This window comes from Leuciscus leuciscus, assembly GCF_965113295.1.
Source record: "Leuciscus leuciscus genome assembly, chromosome: 21".
Taxonomy (NCBI): Eukaryota; Metazoa; Chordata; class Actinopteri; order Cypriniformes; family Leuciscidae; genus Leuciscus; species Leuciscus leuciscus.
Window position 1 is genome coordinate 19477525 of NC_138745.1, and position 22732 is coordinate 19500256.

At 36.7% G+C, this 22732-nt stretch overlaps 2 protein-coding genes across 3 annotated transcripts; one reads left to right on the forward strand and one right to left on the reverse strand.

The window, feature by feature from the left end:
* Positions 1-21: 21 nt before the first annotated feature.
* Positions 22-17872, reverse strand: tex2l (testis expressed 2, like). 2 transcript variants are annotated; one of them, XM_082152704.1, is made up of 13 exons: positions 17774-17856; positions 17563-17664; positions 13972-15231; positions 12223-12423; positions 11762-12050; positions 10489-10718; positions 7606-7752; positions 7348-7447; positions 5977-6109; positions 5208-5342; positions 4446-4658; positions 1364-1484; positions 23-1189 (listed from the first exon to the last, which is right to left on the reverse strand). In XM_082152704.1, the coding sequence occupies exons 3-13, from the start codon at positions 15220-15222 to the stop codon at positions 1025-1027; spliced, it is 2985 nt and encodes a 994-aa protein (XP_082008830.1). In that variant the 5' UTR covers positions 15223-15231; positions 17563-17664; positions 17774-17856; the 3' UTR covers positions 23-1024. The 2 variants fall into 2 exon arrangements, with proteins under 2 accessions (XP_082008831.1, XP_082008830.1); XM_082152705.1 differs by having other exon boundaries at positions 22-1189; positions 5208-5339; positions 17563-17872.
* A 3497-nt stretch (positions 17873-21369) lies between these two features.
* neurl2 (neuralized E3 ubiquitin protein ligase 2) lies at positions 21370-22660 on the forward strand. Its single transcript, XM_082152870.1, has 2 exons — positions 21370-22313; positions 22400-22660. The coding sequence occupies exons 1-2, from the start codon at positions 21596-21598 to the stop codon at positions 22513-22515; spliced, it is 834 nt and encodes a 277-aa protein (XP_082008996.1). The 5' UTR covers positions 21370-21595; the 3' UTR covers positions 22516-22660.
* The last annotated feature ends 72 nt before the right edge of the window (positions 22661-22732 follow it).

The window sequence follows — 22732 nt, forward strand, 5'->3', positions numbered from 1 at the left end:
TTCAAAGAAAGCATTCGAGTTAGTTTTTTATGTGCGAGTTTTATTAAATGTATCTTTCCCTTTTTGTAATCATCTGGGATAGTTCACCCACAAATGTTTACCCGCCTTCATGTCATTCCAAACTTGTATGACTTTCTTTCTCCTGTGAAACATAGAAGAAGATATTTTGAAGAATGTTTCAACTGTCCATACAATGAAAGTCAATGTGGTACAAAACAACACTAAAAAAAAAAAAAAAAAATCTTCTTTTGTGTTCTGCAGATTGCAAAACAAAGAAAATCATACAGGTTTAAAAACATGAGGTTGAGTAAATGATGACAGAATCCCTTTAAGGGCAGCACAACCAACCAATTTTACAGATTTATTGTTTGTATATAGAGAAAAGCACGATAAACAGAAAACGTTTTTTTTTATAGCACATTCCTCCTAGAGCTTTGAGAGGTTAATAAAGTGAGACGTTGATGCTAATGCACAAATATTAAAAAGAAAAAAACAATAGCTGTAACATTCAAATGCCTGCTTAAGTTATTACAGATTACAGATATTACAATCTTGAAGTGACACTTGACAAGAAAATGTGAAATCGTACAAAAACTGTCTTTGATACTATATATTAATTCATAATGTAAAAAGCAAACACTTGTGGAACATGTAAGACGAGTTCTGACTAAAAATGAATTCTTTAATAAATTCTTTATTTATTAATTCCTTATTATTACTAATGTTTGTACGTCTAATTTAAGCTATTGTGGATGTTCAACAAATAATCAGTTGTCCTTAGGACATAAACACAATGAGGTAATAAAATGGTTTAAACACACATTAAGCCAATGGCATGATAGGAATAACTGTTTTGGGTTTCCAAGAAATGGGAATGTATGATAATGGGAGATAATAAATTAAGAGAGAACATGTGTGGGATGTTTAAATGAAGCTGATTACAAGTTACACTCCTAGTTTTTTTTAAGTTAAAGGAGCGAGTTCCTGATACCGGTGTATTGACATGTCTGTCCACAAGGAGGCACTACTGTAGTTCTGCAGAATGTTCCAGATCACACCTGTCAGTGGAGGCCACAGAGGAATGCTGGGACAGCTTTGCAGGGTGTTGTTGGGAAGCTGTCGGGTTGTCCATCCCAGAGTGCATTAGCGGCAGGTAAATGTCATCCATGTTGGGCAAAACAAAAACTTCCTGGAAAATTTTTAGGAAATCGGACAAGAATTGTTATGGAGGTTAATTCAAATATTTTAAAGTACATAATTTAACTGAAATAATTAATAAAATATAATCAAAGTAAAAGCTGTCATATACTTAAAATGTTTGGTAAGTTTCTAGTGAAGCTATCACAATCTCATCAAAACAAACCTGAAACTCATCTTGTAGCTTCTTTTCAATCCATTCAGTCACATGAAAGAAAGTCACTTCTCGCTCTCCCAGTTTGGGCCTGACTCTTAGGTCAAGTTTCGGGGGTCCGCAGAAACCATACCTAAAAGAGAAACAAGAAAACACTTATTATTCTGGTGCATGTATATCCAAAGACATGTCTGCAAACCTGAATGCACAAAAATCACTTCAATATTCCATAAAAAACATAACATACTTAAGTCACTTTGTAATTATGTCAAATTAAAAGTTTTACTTTAAAGTACATTTTAAAGGGGTCCTATTATGCCCTTTTACGAAGTCTTGATTTTGTTTTTGGACTTAAGAATGTTAACAAACAAGAGGATCATCCAGAACAGATTTCAAGCACGGACTTAGCAAGCACAGATTTCACAGGACGTTTCAGAGTGGTACTTTTTTTTTTTTTTTAAAGGTGTTCTAAGCGATGTTAGTTTTTTAGGCCAAAACATTTTTTGTCACATCCAGCAAACATCGCCTCACTATCCGCTAGCTGCCTGTCCCCTGAACACACTGTAAAAAAAAAAACGCGGTCTCTGTAGACAGCCCAGGCTCCACAAACAACAACAAAAACAAACTGGGCCAACCTGCACCACAAAACATAACAAACAGTGTTCCAGCCAATAACCGACAAGAATGATTTGGGGGTGGGGTTTGGGGGGGGGTTAGTGCGCGTGCACATGAACGGGGGTGTGGGGGAGTGGAGGAGAGAGAAGCATGAAGAGGGAAGTTAGCTAGAGGAGAGATGTCCTAGATCAGGGGTTTTCAAACTTTTTGTAATCAAGAATTTTCGAGGACCACCTCATAATACACATAATAAAATATGTCTATACACACAGTCCTATCTGAATTAATCCGCACCTCTAAATAGGCTTACTAGCACTAAAACTATAACTGGTCATCACATCAGTACAACAGGCTTGTTAAAAGAAAGTTTAGTGCACACAACGGCTGCCACATATTTAATTTATTTATTTACTCAAGCGCCCGAGGGCATAATCACGTTCATTTGAACAACAGGCTTATTTCCATAGCAATGGAGTATGAAATCTATACAGTAATAAGAACACTTGGATATAGTCAACATTTCAAAACCTTTGGCGATTTTAGGGGATTATTATGAGCGCCACTATTTTAGTAATCACACAATAACTTGACAATTGAATTTAAATTTTATATCAATATAGGCCTACATAATCTTTTTACTTTTTTTTTTATGGGAATTTCCTGGTAAAATGAAGGTAAAAAATATATTATTTTATATTTTATTTTGCCTTTCCACGGACCACCTGCAGTACCCTCACGGACCACTAGTCCACTTTTTTTAAATGGTTCATGACTGTTTCAGGAAGCATGACGGGGCAGGGGACGGGATGAGGAGGAGGGAGGGTCGAGCTATAGCCTCCGTTTTGTTTGACAATACTTTGAACGTCATCAAGAAGTGACGTCACCCAACATCGCTTAGAGCACCTTTAATTTAATCATTTAATCATGATACTTGTCGGAAAACTATGGTAATACAAACAGTTCTCGATCACAAAACCATGGTTCATTTTCCTAAGGAGCGATGAACAACCTTACAAAAGCAAGAGCTCACAAAAACTACAGTAAACACTATATCAACACTAATTTTGTCTACCAGGGGAGCGGAGGCAAACAGCTTTGCCCTTTTGTTTACATTGTAGCAACAAGATAAAACTTATAATTGGAACTTATAATAGAAAACGCAACTAGAAATAATAAGACATACTGACAAGTTGTGATCCACAAACAACAGAATGTCCCGACAAAGTGCTGCTCCGTTTCAGGAGAAGCTTTTGTGCGTGGCCGGCATCGTCACAGATAAACATTGGGATTATAATGTTCAGGAACAGAGTTTAAAATACATTTTTCCCACTCTAAGTTCGTCAGCCTTAGGAAGGTCAAACAAATGAGTTTTGGAAACGGGGTGGACAAAACAGTGACTCTTTGACATAGCAGCAGCTCAACCAGGCCTTGATCCTTTTTTGTGTGGATTCCATGGGTGTGGATTATTTAAATGAGTAACATTGTGACTTCACAAGATCCAGAAAAAACGCGGTGTAGCCCAAACGAGCCGTTTGTTGTAGTTCTTGAACAGTGGATTCTGTTTAATAAAATATCTCCCTTTGGAGTGGACTTTGAGCTTTGTAACCTTTCCTCTCTTTTTTATGCTACATTACAGCAACATTACACACTAACTAAAGTTGAAAAAGTGAAAAAGCATAATAGGACCCCTTTAAAACATTACATTTTAATACTCTTTTGTCATGCTTTGTTTTGATGTACTGACTAACATACTAAAGCACAAGTTAAGTATTTGATTATAATTTTATCTGTAGTGTGTTGCTCAATATTACATTAATTTAGTATATTTTAATTGTACTAAATTGCTACTTCATAATTACAAAATGTGTCTAAACACAAGTTTCAATAGAAATGACATATTTTAGTTACCATATATCCCTGTCAATACATCGAGCAGTATATTTTAACCATATTTCAAAGACAACAAAAGTTATTATGAAACTACATAAGATACTACAATCCTACTTAAGCAGGTCAAAAAAAGCACTCTAAAATTTAGCAATTTGCATTTAATATAAATGGAAACTATACTTTCATTTAATTGAAATTAACATGCAATTAAGTGTCAGGAAACATAACATTCATTTCGAACTTAAGTATATTCTTTTAAAGTATATTAATTCCATGCTATTTAAAAAAAATAAAAATATGCTAAAGTGTACTTCTTTTTCACAAGGGGCACCCACAGTGAAATTGCATTGGTCCACAATCCTGCTCCTCCTCTTTGCATCACTGAATTCATCACATCATGCCCAGTTAGCAGACTTGTCTCTAATCCTTAATTATCAAATTGAAATTGAATTACAACAAAGTTAAAGAGTGAGTGACACCAATCATTAAGGAGCGTGATTGCTTTCGATAATCTCTGTAATCATTGTGTGAGCTTAAGCAAAGCTTCAATCCCTGATGCAACATTAACAGCGTGTTCAATGGCTCGTACCATATTCTGTCTGTGGGGGGAGGAGGAATGTTGATGGCCAGGGTTCCAGAGAGCTCTTTAACTTCCACCGCAAGCAGAAGAGGGGTGTTGGACATTTCTTCTATCTTCTTCTTTATGTACTCATTTTCTTTGGCCTTCTGGAAGTACTTCGACTTGGCAATCTTGTCGACAAATTTCAAAATCCGCCTGCTAGTGCTGCCTCCAGCTGCAGCCCTGCGGGAGGCAAAGAGAATTTTTCATCAGATGGCTTTGATTTATTTTAAGAAGCATTTTTGACAAAGAACTCAAAAAAGACAGAGATTATGTTTTATAGGCATAATTCACCCAAAAATCATGTCGCTCCAAACCCTCTTGGCTGGAACGCAAAAGGGGACATTTAGCAAGATGTCCAAGCTGCTCTTTTCCATACATTGAAAGTGAATGGTGACCGTGGTTGTCTCTAGTCCCCATCCACTTTCACTGTATGGACAAGAAGCAGGGTTTACATACTCTGAAATATCTCAATATATTGCATGTTCAATTGAAGAAAGAACGGTTTGGAACGACATGAGGGTAAGAAAATAAAATTTTCCGGTGAACTATCCCTATAATGTCAGCAAGGCACTTGACTACATCTTGATGTTTAATTTACAAAGACAGCATTTCTGAAATACATCCCATCCAAATAATGCAAATAGTTGCAACATCCCAAACTCTGAGATCTCAGAGAATAACGAATTATGTTTATTGAATTCTGTTAATTGTTCAGTAAATAATAATTACCCCTCAACACCAGCTAGAGCCTTTTCTGTCAGGGTTCCTTGAGTGTCAGCAGATGAAACTTCCTCCTCATCCGAGGATCCTGCACTTGAGGATTCCTCATCACTGTCAGCCAGCACAGAGAGCCTGGACCTGCTACTGCACAACAAATCCAGACAGGACCTCATCATAACCAGATATAAACATAAACCCACAAATGACACTAGGATTATACTGAGTTTTAATGTGTTTTGTCTCTTATGCTCACCAAGGCTGCATTTACTTGATAAAAATACAGTAAAAACAGTAATATTGTGAAATATTATTACAATTTAAATGTACTGTTTTATATTTAAATATATTTAAATTTATTGGTATTTATTAATTGGTTTATTTCTGTGTTGCATATCTGAACTTTCAGCAACCATAACTCTTCAGTGTCACATGATCTTACATCAGAGATCCTTCAGAAACCATTCTAATATGCTGATTTGGTGCTCAAGAAGCATGGCTTATTATCAATGCTAAAACGGTTGTGCTGCTTAATATTTTTGTGGAAACCAAGATATATATTTTTTTTTTTTTAATGAATAGAAAGTTCAAAAGAACAACATTTATTTGAAATCAAAAATATTTGTTGCAATCTTAACAGTGTTTACTGCCACTTTTGTTCAATTGAAGTATTCTTTTTCTGCAGGTCATATAGTGGACTTTTATATGCCATGCTGTTTTGAGATAATAAGTACTGGATGATGACAATTCAGAAAGGTTATTTTATTCTCCAAAAACTTACAGCACATTGATTGTCTCCAACTCTGTCTCTGCCTCAAGGACTCCCTCCTTCCCAAGTTTGGAGAGGTTGATTTTAGTCTCTAGAGTCATCTGTAATGCTCCTGTGTACTCCACCTCCACATGCAACCATAGACCTGACACAGAAATATATTTTTCTTTTAATAATAGCAAAAGTTACCCGTTGTTGTTATAACTGTTGTTACAAAAACTTTTACATTCAGCAATAAATATCTAGTTCAGTCATGAAACTCTTTACCACGTAGCACAAGCTGATTGGCCTTTGCTGTTTCTGCAACCAATGAGATTACTTGCTCAACAACTAAATAGTCTGGTTCAGTATTCGCTGTAGGCTAGTCCTGCAGCATGCCATCAGAGATCCATCTGGATCAGATTCCGAAAGTCCATCAACACCCCTAATGCTGGCACAGTGCTATACCTCGTCCTCGGTCGACATTTCATTAAGTAACATTAAGCAGTTTTGATTTATATGCTGTTTAATGTTGATGATATGATTACATATGATATCGCAAGTTTCTGCATCATCTTCACCTGTGTTTTGATATTCAGTACTCTTTCATAAGATGCATAATAGCACCCCCTACCTTATAAAAGTGAAAACACGGAAAGCTGTTAAAACTCAGGGAAGCTCTTTCTCATAAAAGACGAGATAACTCGTCAATGGCAGGGAAAGAATTAAAGAAATGCTTATTCAGAAAATGCGTGATTTCTTCTTATAAATTAAACAAAAAGTAATAAAAAAGTAACAATTAAAATGTTAGAAATATCAGCTCAGCTCACATATATTAATTTCCTATTTTAGTATTGACTAATAATGTTGTAAGGTGTTGAAATCTAAGAGCCTGTGTTACTAACCTATATGGTCAAGATCTGTTCACGATCTGTTCATGGATGAAAGTCCATATAATTATAGCACAGTAAAATGCCCACAAGTCTACTAGCACACATTATAAATCCATAAATGGGATGAGACCTGAGCGAGGGAGCCAGACAGTTGAAAGCCATTACATGTTACATAATGCTCACAGATCATGATGCGGAGAGTAATAGACACACACTGTGACCTACAACAGCTTCACTTCTCGTGGGGATAATACATCCCGCATGTTCTTCACATTGAGCATTTCACCATGCAGCTGAGCGTGTAAACAGACACGTGTACACGCGCTCACACATGAGCTGCTATTCGCTGAGGAGAGTGACGTGATGTTATGCGCTCCTTTGATCCCTGAGATTACAGAAGGATAATAACATCTCATCTACTACTCAGTGCAGGAACACATACGCTCAAGCAGTCGTGATGGATGAATGACCAAATGCTCTTTTATAAGAGGCTCTTAGGAGCCCCACTCACCTCTGCTGTTGATCTGTGGCAGTGAAGTGCCTGTTATCTGGGGCATACTGGAGCCCATGGCCAGTTCGGTGAGGGTCAGTTCATCCATGAAGTAAGGCAACTGTGGTAAAAGAGGGTAAACTAAGAAACACATGCACACTGGGTAGGACTATTATTATCATAATCTATTTATTTCACTTGAGGAAGATAAAAAAACAAAAAAAACACCATCCTTTATCCAGTTAAAGAACATGATGTAATTCCTGTCTGTTCTCTTACCCGAATTTTGCTCAGCTTTCGCTGTATTTTCTGTTGGACTTTATCAGCCCAGTACTTTTCATGGAGGAAGTCCCAAAAGATTCGACCAATTATTGCGTTCAACCAGACAGGCTTTGTTTCATCCTCACTGCAACAAAAGGTCTGCTCCTAAGAGGGTGATGGAAGACACATTGTAATTTTTTACAATGTGGGGTAAGCTGCACCCCTTTTGCCTTAAATAGTCCTCAAAGCAAGGAGAAATTAAATATATAATTGGTAAAAATAATAGTTCTTCATATATTTCAAGATATTTGCTCTCAACTGAAAACATTGTGCCAAAAATTATTGCTTCTGAAAAAAAGTGGTCCAGTGGCACAACTTTTAAAGCTCCACTTTAGGGGTAAACTACAATTTCTAGAGATATGTTGAATCATTTGGAAAATATGTGAAAGATTTACATTTTAAAATTGAAATATAAACTTTTTTATTATTATTATTAATCCAATTACAAAATCCCATTATATGACATTATGAAAGTGTGCCTCAAAACAACATTTTGAAATGTGATTAATAAATTAGCTTCAATTACGTTTCACAATATTTTAATGCTGTAAAACATCTTTCAGCATTTTGTAATATATTTCCTGCATTTGAAGGCAAAACTAACAGGGAAAAAAAGCTTAGTTTAATAATTCATGGGTAATCTTTAGCCAAATAATTTACCAAGTTTTATATTTACCCAGTTTTATATAGCAATTTACCATCATGTACTGTATAGCCAAGATGTTTGAGACCTAGATAAATGTGCTTACACATACCTGCCATGTAGAAAATTGACTTTATGCCAAAAAAGCATTAAATAGCATTAAAAAACGCTTTTCTAGTCAGCGGCGCAGTAGCGATAACATTTTTAATAAATATTTTAAGCGGTGAGGATGAATTAAATTACTCAAAAGTGATGGTCAAGCCATTTACAATGTACTTTGAACTTTCTGTTCATCAAAGAATCCTGAAAAAAGTATCATGGTTTCAAAATCCTTAACGGAGTGTCTATTTACACCAATAGCTCGCCTCGTTGGCAGAGGCTATTAACAGTAACTCCACCAACCATTTTCTGATTGAGCCAGACAAAATTGCAAAAGAAATCCCATTGAAAACAGGATCAGTTGCGTGGTGGAGAATAAAGCAGGTGGCGTTAGCTTTTGAAGTGACCGATCTGAGTTTGAATCCGCCTTTTTTCCAAACTCATTCTTCTCCCTTGTCCCATTGCATATCAGCTCGGAGAGGTGGTTAAAAAATAAATAAATGAAGAAGATATTTGAAAAGAGGAAATAAAGTGGAACGAGTGTTTAATAGTGTGAATAATGTATTTATCAGGTTAGTGGTAGGTGTAGGGGAGGGCTTTAGAGATTAAAGGATTAGTTCACCCAAAAATTCAAATGATGTCATTAATTACTCGCCCTCATGTCGTTCCAAATCTCTAAGACTTTCATTCATCTTCAGAACGCAGATGAAGATCTTTTTAGTGAAATCTGAGAGCTTTCTGTCCCTCAATTGACAGCCTACGCAGACTCCAGTGGTTTGACCTCGATTTTATGAAGCGACGCGAGTGCTTTGCACAAAAAACATTATTTGCCACATTATTTACAAAATATTTTGAGTTGTACATAATTTTTTTTTGGCAAACAAATCACTTGCGTCACTTCATAAAATTGAGGTTAAAGGAGTCACACGGATTACATTTTTGGGTGAACTAAACCTTTGTCCCAATAAGTCAGCATCCATTTATGACTTTAATAAATATAATCATATACACTGAATATGTTGTTATTATTGTATACTGTTTTATAATACACTGAGGTGCAAATAGTATCTGCAGTCAAGTATAAATAGCTTCTAACAACAATTTACACTAAATAATCGCTGCTGAGCTACATGAAAACTCAAACAAATAAATGCCTGGTTGAGCATAAGAGACTTCTTTCCAAAACATTTAAAAATTATACTGAGCCCAAACTTTTGAATGGTAGTCTATGATGATCATTGGAGAATATGTGAAATATTTGCATTTTAAAATGAAAATGTGAATTTGATCGTTGATAAATAAGCTAATTTATTCATTCCATTCCAATATTTTTTTCCTATTTTCAGTGTCATGTTCTGTTTGTTTTGACTTTCACTCGTCACATGTGTTCCTTTGTTCACCATGGACACTAACTACATTCATCACAGCTGTTCATCCTTTAGTTAAACATCTCTGTGTATTTAGTTCCTGCCTGTGGTTCAGTTCATCGTCCAATATTGTTTGTGTGTGATGTTTGCACGCTTTCTCAGTTCTGAACTATATAAATAAACCTTGTTGTTTTTGTCATCTTCTTAGTCTTCCTTGGATATCAGTGACACATATAGTACAGCCAGTAAAAGTTTCCGGTTTCAGTAAAACAAAGGTTTAAATCCAGTAAACAATTAAAAAACGTTTGTAATTATATTTCCTGCATTTAGAGGCAACACATATTTGTTTTACAGGTTTTTTTTCCAATTTTAGCGACTGCCTCTAAGCATCTGACACACTTCCCACACCCACAGGAATGAAGCTTTGTTTAATAATTAATGGACAATCTTTAGCTAAATATTTAACCTAGTTTTATTCATTAGCAATTCACCATCATGTAAAGCCAACATGTTTTAGACCTAGATAAATGTGCTTTGACGTACAGTAGGCCTACCTGTCATGTAGAAGATTTACTTTGACATGCTTTGGCAACATCTGTATATCAGTATATCAGGCTTTTGTGCATGGTCACGTGACAAAGATTATTCACAGCTTGCGCGTTTACAGGGATGACAAAGCTCGTCCACTGACACAAAGCGTTCTATGACAAAGCATGTTTGTTTGAAGCTCACCTGCTCTTTGTCAGTAGGACTGCCCTGGGTGCTGCTTTGGCAGGGGCTTTGAACAGGACTGGCGTGTGCTGAGAAGACGAGGCTGGTCATGTAAGAAGTATAGTCTGGTATGTTCTCCTTTACTCTGCCAGCCAGATCACTGTGGAACACATCTTCACTGCTGTCCTTGACGGAGCCGTCACCCCCACGTGACAGACCAAAAGTGTTCTCCTCACACAATACAGATTTATCTACAGAGCAAAAGAAACGATTAGAATAGTGTTTCCACTTTGTTTAATTATCATACATTTGAACTAATCGAATATTGCTTGTACCACATCTAGCCATATTTTAACCATATTCATACTGACTGGATACATTTAACTGAATGGATTTATGTTGATTATAAGCAATTTTTTTAATTAAATCAAATAAATGCAAATAGTTAAAAATAATAATAATAGTTAACAATAAATTGTAACATCTTTTTTGAGTGCAGAAATTTGTACCTCTTTCTTACCTTTTTCATGTATTTATTTATGACTGACAATATGCATCACATTAAAGGGATAGTTCACCTAAAAATGAATTCTGTCATTAATTACTCACCCTCACGTCGTTCCAAACCGGAAGAGAATACATTTTGTTGAATAAAGTCATTTTTTGGACAAACAAAGTATTCTTGTCGCTTCATAAAATTAAGGTTGAAACACTGTAGTCACATGGACTATTTTAATGATTTCTTTACTATTGTTCTGGGCCTTAAAAGTGGTAACAACATTGCAGTCTATGGGGTGTCAGAAAGTTCTCAGATTTCGTCAAAAATATCTTCGTGTTCCGAAGATGAACGAAGGTCTTCCGGGTTTGGAACGAAATGAGGGTGAGTAATTAATGACAGAAATGATTTTTTTTGTGAAGTAACCCTTTGAGTTTATTAGTTTGTTTATATTAAAACTGTGTTATCCAAATGAATAGAAATTTTATATGCAATTCAAATACATAAATCTTAAATTTAGGCCAAATTTTTTTTGAGTGGTAGCATATTTATTCATTCTTTGTTTTTGAGTAACACAAAGCAAAGTTAAAATATTCCCTTATTAACAAAAATAAAATTGATTAAAAGAAATTATCAATAAATTATATTAAAAGCCTGATCAAATACGTTACATAAATCAAATATCATACAAATATGCTAAACAAGTTTTTGACATATATTGTCAAATTGTTTTTTGTTGTTGTTGTTTTTTGTACGTATGTTGCATGTTCACTTCATCATAAATGATTACAACTTTACCATCAAATATAGATTCAAAAAGGTCCTCTTCTTTGTGAATGGACACAGAAAACAGTCGATGGAACCATTCCTCTTTCTCCCGTCCCGTTCGTCCAAAGAGGTAAAGTGTGATAGGTTGAGAAACATTAGTCATAGATCCAGGGGGTTTCTCTACTTTCTGAACCTCGCCCGGACCCTCTACTGTCTCGTCTTCTTCCACAGCTCCTTCTCCTTCAGCCAAACTTATGCAGATAGGATACTTCCTGTTCCACACTCTCTTGTGTGCCAAAGCCAGTGGCAGAAGAAATACCTGTTACCAAGGCAACAACTTCATTATGATTATGTGACATCTATGCAACATTCTGCCACATTATAATTCAAGCTATTTGGGTTTAGAGACCATAAGCAAAACTGTGTCGCACCACCAGTGAAGGGCAATGCACCTCTTTCTACTAAGGGGATAAAATCAGTGGGACACAAACCTTGCTGCCAGTGAGTCGAAATATCCGTGAGTGGGTGAATTGCTTTTCGTAGCAGGGCTCATCAAAGGCAGCCCAGCGGGGAATGTTGTTACGTGGGTAGTCAAGCCGCAAACAGGGTCCATCCAGTGTGACATACACGGAGTGCATGAGAGATGGCTGATAAGTCTCTGGATCATATGTGTAAATCTCGTTCATCCAGCCCTGGGACACAGATACACTTTGCTTAAACTCTACTGAAATCTCTGCATCCTCGCTACAAAGTTTTAGCACAAAGACTGACAAATTCAAGAAGTAGGGCATCAGGATAAGAGCTGTGACGAGCAGTGGGTGAATTTTATTCTGCATCAAGACACTGAAGAGCAGAGTTTATAACACAGTAGATTGGTAATAAGGGTTTTGCTCAGTTTTCGGAGAGAAGCAAGATGCTTAATGCTTACTTTAGACACTGTGAAATTCACTGCAGTGTGTTAAAAATAAGAACTGATTCCCGAAGGAGAAGGACATAAGCTTTGACACATTGAAGTGCAGGTCTTGGTTTAATAGCAGTCTGCAAGTTCTGTTGCTTTTCTTAGCATTTAACCCTATATTGAAAAGACCAACTACATGTCTTCTGCCCCCTCATGGATTATCCATGCTCTTCAGGAAGTAGAAGGACTTGTAACAATTTCCAAAATGTCTGCCTCTGTGTCGTGATGCATTTGTTTTTGCTGGGAAATTTGATAGTCACAGTAAGAACAACTTTTATATTGTTATTGATATTAAAAATGAAATTGAAATATGTGGATATTCAGGATATTCAACTTATGCTAACTTATTTTTTTCATACTTTATATAGAAACATTGTGTTGAAAATGGTTGTATCAAATATGGCTAATAAATTTGGGTATTATTCATTAGTTAAAAATGTCTTTAATTAAAAATCTCTTTACTAAGATAAATTTATAATGGAAACTGATATTTATGCATCATATTAATCAAAAGTGACAGTAAAGAGTGAAGTAAAAAAACACTGACCACAGAAGAAAAGGATATATAGAACCTTAAAAGGTTCTGTCAGGCGCTTCATACTGTATATAGAACCTTTCAGGGGTTCCCATCACAGGATCATTTTATGAATTTAGTTTTAATTACTTAATTTTCTTTTTATTCAGTTTTGATTTTAATGAAATCTTATGAATTAAACAGCTCGTAAAATTTTTAAATAACCTGGTAAACATGAAAGTATTATGCAATCATTTAAGACATGTTTCCACAAAATTATTATGCAGTTAAATTATTAACTATTTTAAACTGGGATAGTAATGAAAAAAAATTCTTGCACACAAAATCGGCATATTAGAATAATTTCTGAAGGATCATTTGACACTGAAAACTGTAATGCCTGAGTAATGCCTGTGGAAAATTTTGCTTTGCCATCACAGGAATAAATTATATTCAAATATTAAAGTTATTTTAAATTGTAATAATATTTCACAGTATTAGTGTTTTTTTTTACTGTATTTTTTATCAAATAATGCGGCCTTGGTGAGCATAAGAGGATATATAAGCGTATGTTGTATATATTACAGTTCTTTTTAACATATTGTCCAAAAATTCAATAGAATGTTTTGCTATTCTGACTATTATTTTATACTGGGTTACATTACAAGTGCATGCATTATATTAATCTATGCAAGTTTCAATTGCAAGTACAGAGTATAACACCAATTCTGTTTTAACAAATATATTCGCAATGAAAATGCAACTCACCTTGAGGGAGGGTACATTGATCTGCAGGGTTTCAAAGAGAATGTTATTATAAGGGGTCCCATGTAGTCTATGTTGGTGACCGGTGGACAGGTCTCTGATGGAGCCCCAATGGATGAGCACAAGCCCCAAAATTAATCCAAACACTAAACCAAGGAACAGGCCAGACCAATATGCTGACAAAGGAATGATAAAATAGCAGTATGACACTAATCCAATATAACCAAGAGCCACTCCTGGCACTGGAGAGGAGCATTGCTTTGTCAAACCTTGATCAGTTTGGTTAATGCTGGTCTCCATCACAGGTCCAATGTCTATCTGTGTGCTATGGTCGTCATGGGAGAGGGAGGATTTCTGCAAACACCGTTTACGATGTCTCACAGGCCAGTTGCACTCCGGTAGAACCTCACTTTCTACTTTCCTAGCACGTTTAGGAGATTCGGATACAGTCAAATCAGTGTTCGATTTCCCGATTCCGACGTTTTTGTAGCTTGGAGAGTCCATCGATCCTGTGCTCCTTTGGTGCTTGGGGCTTCCAACACTTTCCTCACGCATGATCTTACTGAACATGCTCAAAGGCTCCTGCATGGCCTCTGAGAGCTTGCGTCGGGTGTCCTCCAGCTCCATTTTAAAGAAGCTTGCTTTGGGCTCAGTGGGGGACAGGTTGACCGGAGATGGAGGGGCGGTCCGGGAGTCACCATTGCGGCTTTTGGACTGGGTGAATTGCGTCCACAAGTGCAGATTGAGCTTGGAATCAGACCTGGATTGAGACACTTCAGGCTCACTGCGAGAAAGCTCGGTGGAAATCGACTTTACAAGGCTGAGGAGTGGTTTGGGCTTTAAAGAAGACTCTTTCAGTTCCAGTTCTGTAGATAATGACTTCACTAAGCTGGCCAAGGGCCGGTGAGTAGGCGAGAGGAAGCCAGAACCCGGAAGAAAAGAGTCTCCCAGGGAGCCTGATGAAGGTGGAGAGAGAGGAACTTTGAATGCAGGTGAGCTGAGACCCCACTCCCCCTCTGTCTGAATGTCGACCGAACATGGTCTTTGGGTATGGAGGGAGCTGAGTGACTTTTTGCCATCACAGTCCAAGGTGAATATGAGGTCATCGTCATCAAGATTGTCCCATTCACCCTCGGTGTCCGTCAGCTGGATCACTATTCCCCTCCGATCCGTGTCATGCTGTGGCTGTAGACCCGGCCTCTGGATCTCACTGGACAATTTGTGGGTTCCTTCATTCCCTGTCATCCCTGCCATGATTTATCTCTACACGGTACAAGTAAAACATTTTTGAGTCAGCAAAAACAAGACAATGAAACTATTTTGCCCCAGATATCTGGGCAACACAGTTATTTTGCTTCCATCAGCAGTTTTTAAAGCATTACACAGCATTATATGACTATGAGAAAGATTCTTTCTTTGGCAATGCTCATTTTGGACAAAACATTGACTGGATCAGTTTTGTTCCACAATGAAGTAACTTCTACAACTCTTTTCCCTCTACAGCAGTGGTTCTCAACCAGGGATGACTTCAAATTATTTAAATGAATTATGCTCAAATATAAATTTACTCAAGAATGTACAGTTCTTCACAAAACTAATTTTCTTCAGCACTCCCAGTTTCTGTTAATTCACGAGTTCACACTTATACATAATCAGATTGAGTAAAAGAGTATGCGTATTTGGCGTGCTGTCCGAGGAGAGGGTCCCGAGGAGTGTGTGGCGAGTGTGAGGAGACAGGGTGGTGGAGGGATGCTGAAAACTGTCGGGGAACATAGTTGATTTCAAATATACCGTCTGATAAAGGGGGCCTTCAAGTCAAAAAGCTGAGAACCACTGCTCTACAGATGACCCTCTTTGAATATCAATATTGTCTAGACTAGAGTCTATAAATCTTTTATAATGCACAGTAGTCAACATTTGAAGTGGATCAAAAAAGTTCATCAAAGTTGTCATAAGACAAGAACGGGTATTGTTCAAAATTCATGTATAACTTTCAATAAGGTTTTGATCCACTTCAAAAGTATAACCAAGTTTTGGGCGATAACAACTTTGAAATTCTAAACACTTTTTAAAAAGTCAGAAAGCACTGACACTATGTTGTTATATAAGGATTTAAGAAAGATTTAAGAAAGTTCATGCACTTTGTGCCTGATTTTGTAGAAGGCAAAGCAATGGAGTTGAATGTTGAATATTTGCATTTACTCTGTTAATGTTACATTTCAGCATGTGTTTTGGTCCCTAAAGTGCTAAAATACACTAAGATTATTGTTTTCTTTCTGTCCTCAATAAAAAAATAAACAAGCTAATTGACACTTTCAGGAAACTGATCTTGTTTATACAGTAGGCCTATTTAAAAGAGGTTATGTAATACTTAAATTCAGAATACACAAACAAAACCATTTATTTGTAACAGAACCCATAATCATTTTGTTTTGCCCATAAATTGTAATAATTTCTATATAGACCGTAGCATCCTAAAATACTATTAAGTCCATCAAGGGAACCAGAATGAGAGACTAAGCTATATATCTCTTAGTCAGGAAAAACCGGGACTTTAGTTCAGTCAACTGACTCAATTAATAGCAAAAATCTCCCACTATCTTTCTAGGTCAAGTAAGGCATTTAAAAGTAAGTTAAAGACGGCCTTCTGTGGTTATGTAACCCTGTGACACCAATTCTCCAGCAACTGGCAAACTCTCTTTAATCCCTACTCCATTCAAAACGGACTGATGAAATAATAAACCAACAGACTGTCCAAGGGCACATCTATGTGGCATGATGTCAGAACTCATGTGTCATCTAATATACTGAACAATCAACATTACTGTATAGGATATAAGTGTATAAACAGTGTGCCAATACCATCATTTGGTGAGGTAGAATGAAATATGAGTGGCTTTCTTTCAAGCTGACCATGAATTAAATGGTTACAAATTCTGCTAAATAATATCTGTCAAATTACAGGTATGACTTGCAACAGGGTAAAACATGATGTACAATGAAACATTCACTCCCAAAATGTTATTGATTACTAATTTAAATCTCAGACTTGGATACACATGGCCTTTAATAATCTCTTCTGGACTAGCACTGGCAGTAAAATGCATGTTGATGGACAGCCTACTGGAAGACAACCATAGAAAGATCTAGACTAAATGTTGGAAATAAACAGACATAACTTTTGTAGAATGTGTTATTAATAAATAGAACAATTGCATGCAAATTATAAAACGTCACATAAATGCCCAATCCTTAAAATTCCTTCAAATCTGTCTGATACGTAAAAAAAATAAAAAAATAAAAAAAAATGTTTCAGATGGATTATATTCATTAATAATTCTCAGAGACACGTGCCAAATACTGAGCAATACGATAAACTTGAATTCATTGCTATGAACAGCAACACAGCATGAGATTCATCACAGCAGATGGTGTGTTGCTTTGCAGGATTCAAGCAGTAGCCTATATAAAATGATAGGGGATTCTCTTATTAAAGCAAAACTAACTAGATTAAAGCAATTTTGTGACATTTAAGAAGCACTGGCAAATTACATTTTCTTTGATAACGAGATCATTTTAAAATAATGAACTCACCCAATTTCTGCACCATCGCCTGATCTCCAAAAAATTCAATACAAAAAATAACAGCTTTTGTGTCCCGTCAGTAACACTGAGTCGCAGTTCCGAGAATCATTTCTAGAGAGGAGACAGATTACACTTTCTTAAAACGTCTTGCATGAATCATGAGTCTGACTCTGCACACAGTTTACCATCAGACTTTATGATATAAACCACAGTTACAGACCGATGTGCGTTTGTATCGTCCGTTAGGGCTGTGCAAGATGTGCATGTGTCGGTGGGTAAATCTAGACTGTGCAGCGCGTGCAGCAACGGAGTTTTGAATTCTTATAACACTTATGCAGTACATCGCTGTTATATTAGGCTACTGTGAAGCTGTGTATCCCAATAGAAACTAACTCCTCCCCCTCACAGGCTCCATCCAGATGTGATTTTGCGAACAGCAGCTCTTCAATCTGATTATAGGAAGCATGGCTGGAGTCCACTTTAATCCCGATTTAAAATAAATAAATAAATAAAAAAAACCAGCATCAACACGCTCAAAGACACAACAGGACATGTCAATGACCCATAAGCACTCCACATTTGTCCTGAATCTGTGACAGTGACCACGTTTACATGCACAGCACTTTCAGATTAAGATTCATTTAGGCTTTTCTGGTTATGCTTATTGTAATGTAATATGCATAAAATAAAAATAAACTTTTCTCCGGACATAGAACTAGAAATGCTCACTCTTACAATATATTATGCGGTAATTTTGTAATTTTGGACAATTTAATAAATAAATAAAAAGTCATTTAAACTCGTTAATTCTAATTAATGTCTTTCTTTTTTCTTTTAATGTGCTACACAAGACGAAAAAAAATGTATCATTATTTTTTTTTATGTTTGTAAAATGTAAATTTACTGTTCGCCCCAAACATGCTTCGTAGCTGCTAGTGGAGCTATACAGGTGGAGCTGGGGAAGGTGGAGTGTTTCTTGCTCTGTCCAAATACCCACACTTGCAGTCTTTGCACTTGACTACTTGTCTACTTACTTGAGTGTTCAAGTGGGTGTGAAGACTGCAAATGTGTGCAGAACTTTTGATTGCCCTATGGGACACACTTTTAGTCTTGCAAAAAATGTAAGTGTTTACAGAGATTTTCTATACTTTGCATTTTAAAAATAAACTTCTAATTAAATGTCTGTTCAGCCGTTGCTATGTAACTAACAGAAGACACAATATTAAAATTGTGGTGCTTCTAATTAACTAATTTTAAAAAAGCATTTGCAAATGTTGTACAAAATAAACACCCTCATCAGAACTGCATGCAGAAGAACAGCTACTTCTCTCTGTTTATGTCTATGACAAGTCACGCAGTTACTGGGCTACTCCGCAGAGGTACGACCCGAACCAGTCTAAAATAGTCCGAATATAAACACTTATTATAGGTGTACCGTTACAGTGAATAAGGGTAAGAAAAAAAAAACCTGGATGCATGATGTACTCGCTCATTATATCATTTTTGTAAATTTTGAACACAAATTCAATTCGTGATTTCAGGGCACATGAGTTCCCGAACGTAATGCATGATGCGATACGTTTAGCCTTGAATACCGCTCCAAAGCGGTATTCAAAATAGTGTGGGTTTAAGGGCGCTGCACTTTGGCATTTTTAAGACAAAGGACAGTCTTGCGCACTTTCTTTCAGTTGCGTGGTAGACGCGCTCTCAAGTGGCCAAGACCACAAGTGTGGGTATTTGGACAGGGCATCTGAAAGCACGCTGCAGACTGCTATCAACAAACAATACCAAGTATTTGAATGTGCAGATGCCACAGCAAACAATCAGCTGCGCTATGTGGATAACAATGTGATCGCTAACAAATTGAGTTTAAGGGGTCCTTGATTATGATTTCACTTTTTTAACTTTAGTTAGTGTGTAATGTTGCTGTTTAAGCATAAACAACATCTGCAAAGTTACAACACTCAAAGTTCAATGCAAAGGGAGATATTTTCTTTTACAGAAATCAATTTTTAAGGACTACAAACGGCTTGGAGGGACTACAACGAGCTTCTTCCAGGGTTGGTGACATCACAAACCCTAAAGTTCAGTAGCCCCGCCCACTGATTCGAGCACGACAAGTAGTAGTAGGTTTATAACAGACATGACCTTAACACTGGATCTAGTAACTAAGCGATAAACATGCATTTGAAGAGTGCAAAATGTTGTGCAGTGCCAGGTTGTGGAAAAACACAGTAGCTGCATTGGTTTTGCAGAGAGCTTCTATATCGAATCCGAAAGGAACGGCGCAACACACTTACAGTTTTTACTGCAGTCACTATTGCTTTGTTACAGATCGTTTATTATGTACGGATTATGTGTACATAACTAAAATCACCAGTGCAGTGACCAGTGATTTAGGCCTATTGATTCATGTAGGCCTACAGTCAGATGTTTTTGTCTCAAAATCGTTTATTGTCATGTCAGTAAATCAAACCAGTGACTAAACAGTCAACTTCACAGTGCTCCTCTTAGTAGGATGAAAATAATCTGTTATTTAAACTGTGATTAAATTTCAGAAAGCGATCAAAGTATGCTTTGTAAAACAAACCGCAACGATTCTAATTGTGTTAGCAGTAGTTATGATGAAAGCATTCGTTAGTGTGCAGAAATCTAGTTACAATGACGAGATCGCTGCATTCATGCGCTCAAACGTGTCTGTGATCGGTTACAATGCTCATCACTGCAACCTTTCACGCCACAATCTAAATATGATGCTATAATCAACACTTTTCACGATTAGTAAACTTTAAGAACTGTAATTGTCAAAACGTACTAAACGTTTTCGAGAGAATTCCACATGTAATACTAGCTATTACATATGCAACGATGTTAGCCAATCACAGCAATGGGCGTTTACACTGAAGTCTCACAGCAGACACGCCCCTTAAAACAGAACATTCAAATCAGAGGGCTACAATCAGGAAAAATGCCTTTTATTTCTAAATTATGACAATTTTTTATGTAAAAATCATACGAACATCATACTAGCATTTTTAGTGCACCCCTGGAAACAATATAAAATAATAGAATAATGTAGTTCGTGACCCCTTTAAGGACCTATCATGCGGCGCCATCTAGAGTTTCATGACAGAACTTTGTATTTTTTCAAAAGCCTCAAATTCAATTTAACATTATCCTGAAATTATCTTTATTTGGACATGTGCAGAAATAAATTTATATTAAATTATGGTGGATATTCTGAATATGTTAGCAGCTATCTTATTTGCTGTCTGATTTCTAGAAACTGAAATATGTAGCCTACTGTTTCCGGTTAGGGGAATCAGATTAATCCATAATAACATAATCATAGTATGACCACACCGATTGATATAAGAATATTCTTGAGCATGTGGACGAGGTCAATTAATCTGACATTAAAAATTAAAAACTCCCACAGTGCAGCCTGTCTCCGAGTCCTCACTAATATTTCTTTATCTCACACTGTGCTGGGATGGGGTAAAAGAGGACAATATGGCCTAGATAAAGATTTGTGACGCTGTCTTAGCACAGCTTTCTCTGCACAGAGAAGATAAATGTTAAAAGATATACATGCAAGCTCACTTTGTACTTCCTTATGAAAACTATAAATAAAAAATGAAAAACAATGACACTATGATCTCTAACAAAAAAAAATTTGAGTATTTGGAGTATTTTCAATGAGCAGTTCTAATCTGAAGGCTAAAACTCCTACCAGTCATTCTTCTTCACTCAGCATATCTTACCAGCTATTTAAAACCACCAATGCCACATGCAGCAGGTCAAAAATAGTCTGCCTTTCAGGACTAGAAACCCCAGGCCACAAGGATACCATGGTGGAGGTATACGCTAAAAAGACAAGGACTATGCCCAGAGAAGAGGAGAGCAAACACTGAGGATAATGTAAATATTCTGCTTTCAAAAGAGTGACTGACTCATTGTTTTATATTTAGCGCATTTGTATTATCGGCTTGAAAAAAATTTCACTTATCTTGTTTTATTTAACTTGTAAAAAACTGTCAAAATGGCAGCTGTTTTTGGTCAGTTTATGGAATTTCACTCAGTTCATGGGACAAATGTGAAACTGGACCTCTCGAGGACTCAGGCCACCCGAGTAGAAAGCTTTGCAAATGGCGTCTGCTTCAGTAAAGACCCTTTAAGCCCTGGTGAGATCTTCCTAGTGGAGATTGAAGAGAAAGAACTGGGTTGGTGTGGTCATTTAAGGATTGGACTTACTGCCCATGACCCACGAACACTGGCAACTGTGCCAGAATACTCTCTGCCTAATCTTGTGGAAATGGGAGACAGCTGGGTGTTCGCAATAACAAGAAACCATAATAAAGTCATTGAGGATGGAGGAGAAGCAGTGGTTGGTGAACAGCCAAATATAGGTGAAGAGGCAGGAAACAAGCCTAAAACATTTTTTACAGACACTCATCTGTATGTAGAAAACATGAGCATCCCAAGAGACAAGTTGGTGGGACGCAGTCGACCCGGGAGGTTCAGTCACATCCTGGATGATCTGTACAAAACCAATGCTTTACCCCCAACTGCCCGCCGCAGTCGGATAGGGGTTGTCCATGTACCTAAGGGACAAGGGTATGGCGACATGCACATTATCATCAATGGTGAAGACATGGGAGCCTCTGCCAAGGGGATCCCCACCAGTAAGCCACTGTATGCTGTTGTGGATGTATTTGCAGCTACTAAATGTGTTCGGATTGTCCAGGTGGAATATGGCTGTAAGTTTCATTTTTACTTGCTAATATGATTTGACATTATTGTATGACAGACTATAATGATTCCTCTCTCTGCCCTTTTGTTTTAGTTTCTTCATTGCAGATGCTCTGCCGAAAGACAATTCAGAAACACATCGTTCACAGAATGGCTTTGGACTGGTTGGAACTTCCGGAGTTACTTAAACACTATTGCAAATATGAGTGAGCAAAACCTATCAAACATCTGGGTAGATGCAGCAAAGACTTTTAAGACTTTTTTTCTCTCCCTTTTGTACACAAGAAACATGTTTAATAAATGTTCTTCAAACTCAAGCTTTGTAGATGCAAATTATTCATCAAAAGTAGCATGAGCACTTAAAACTTGATAATACTAATTCTACTTCATTATTTAGCCTGCTATAACTTTATTATTAATTGATATA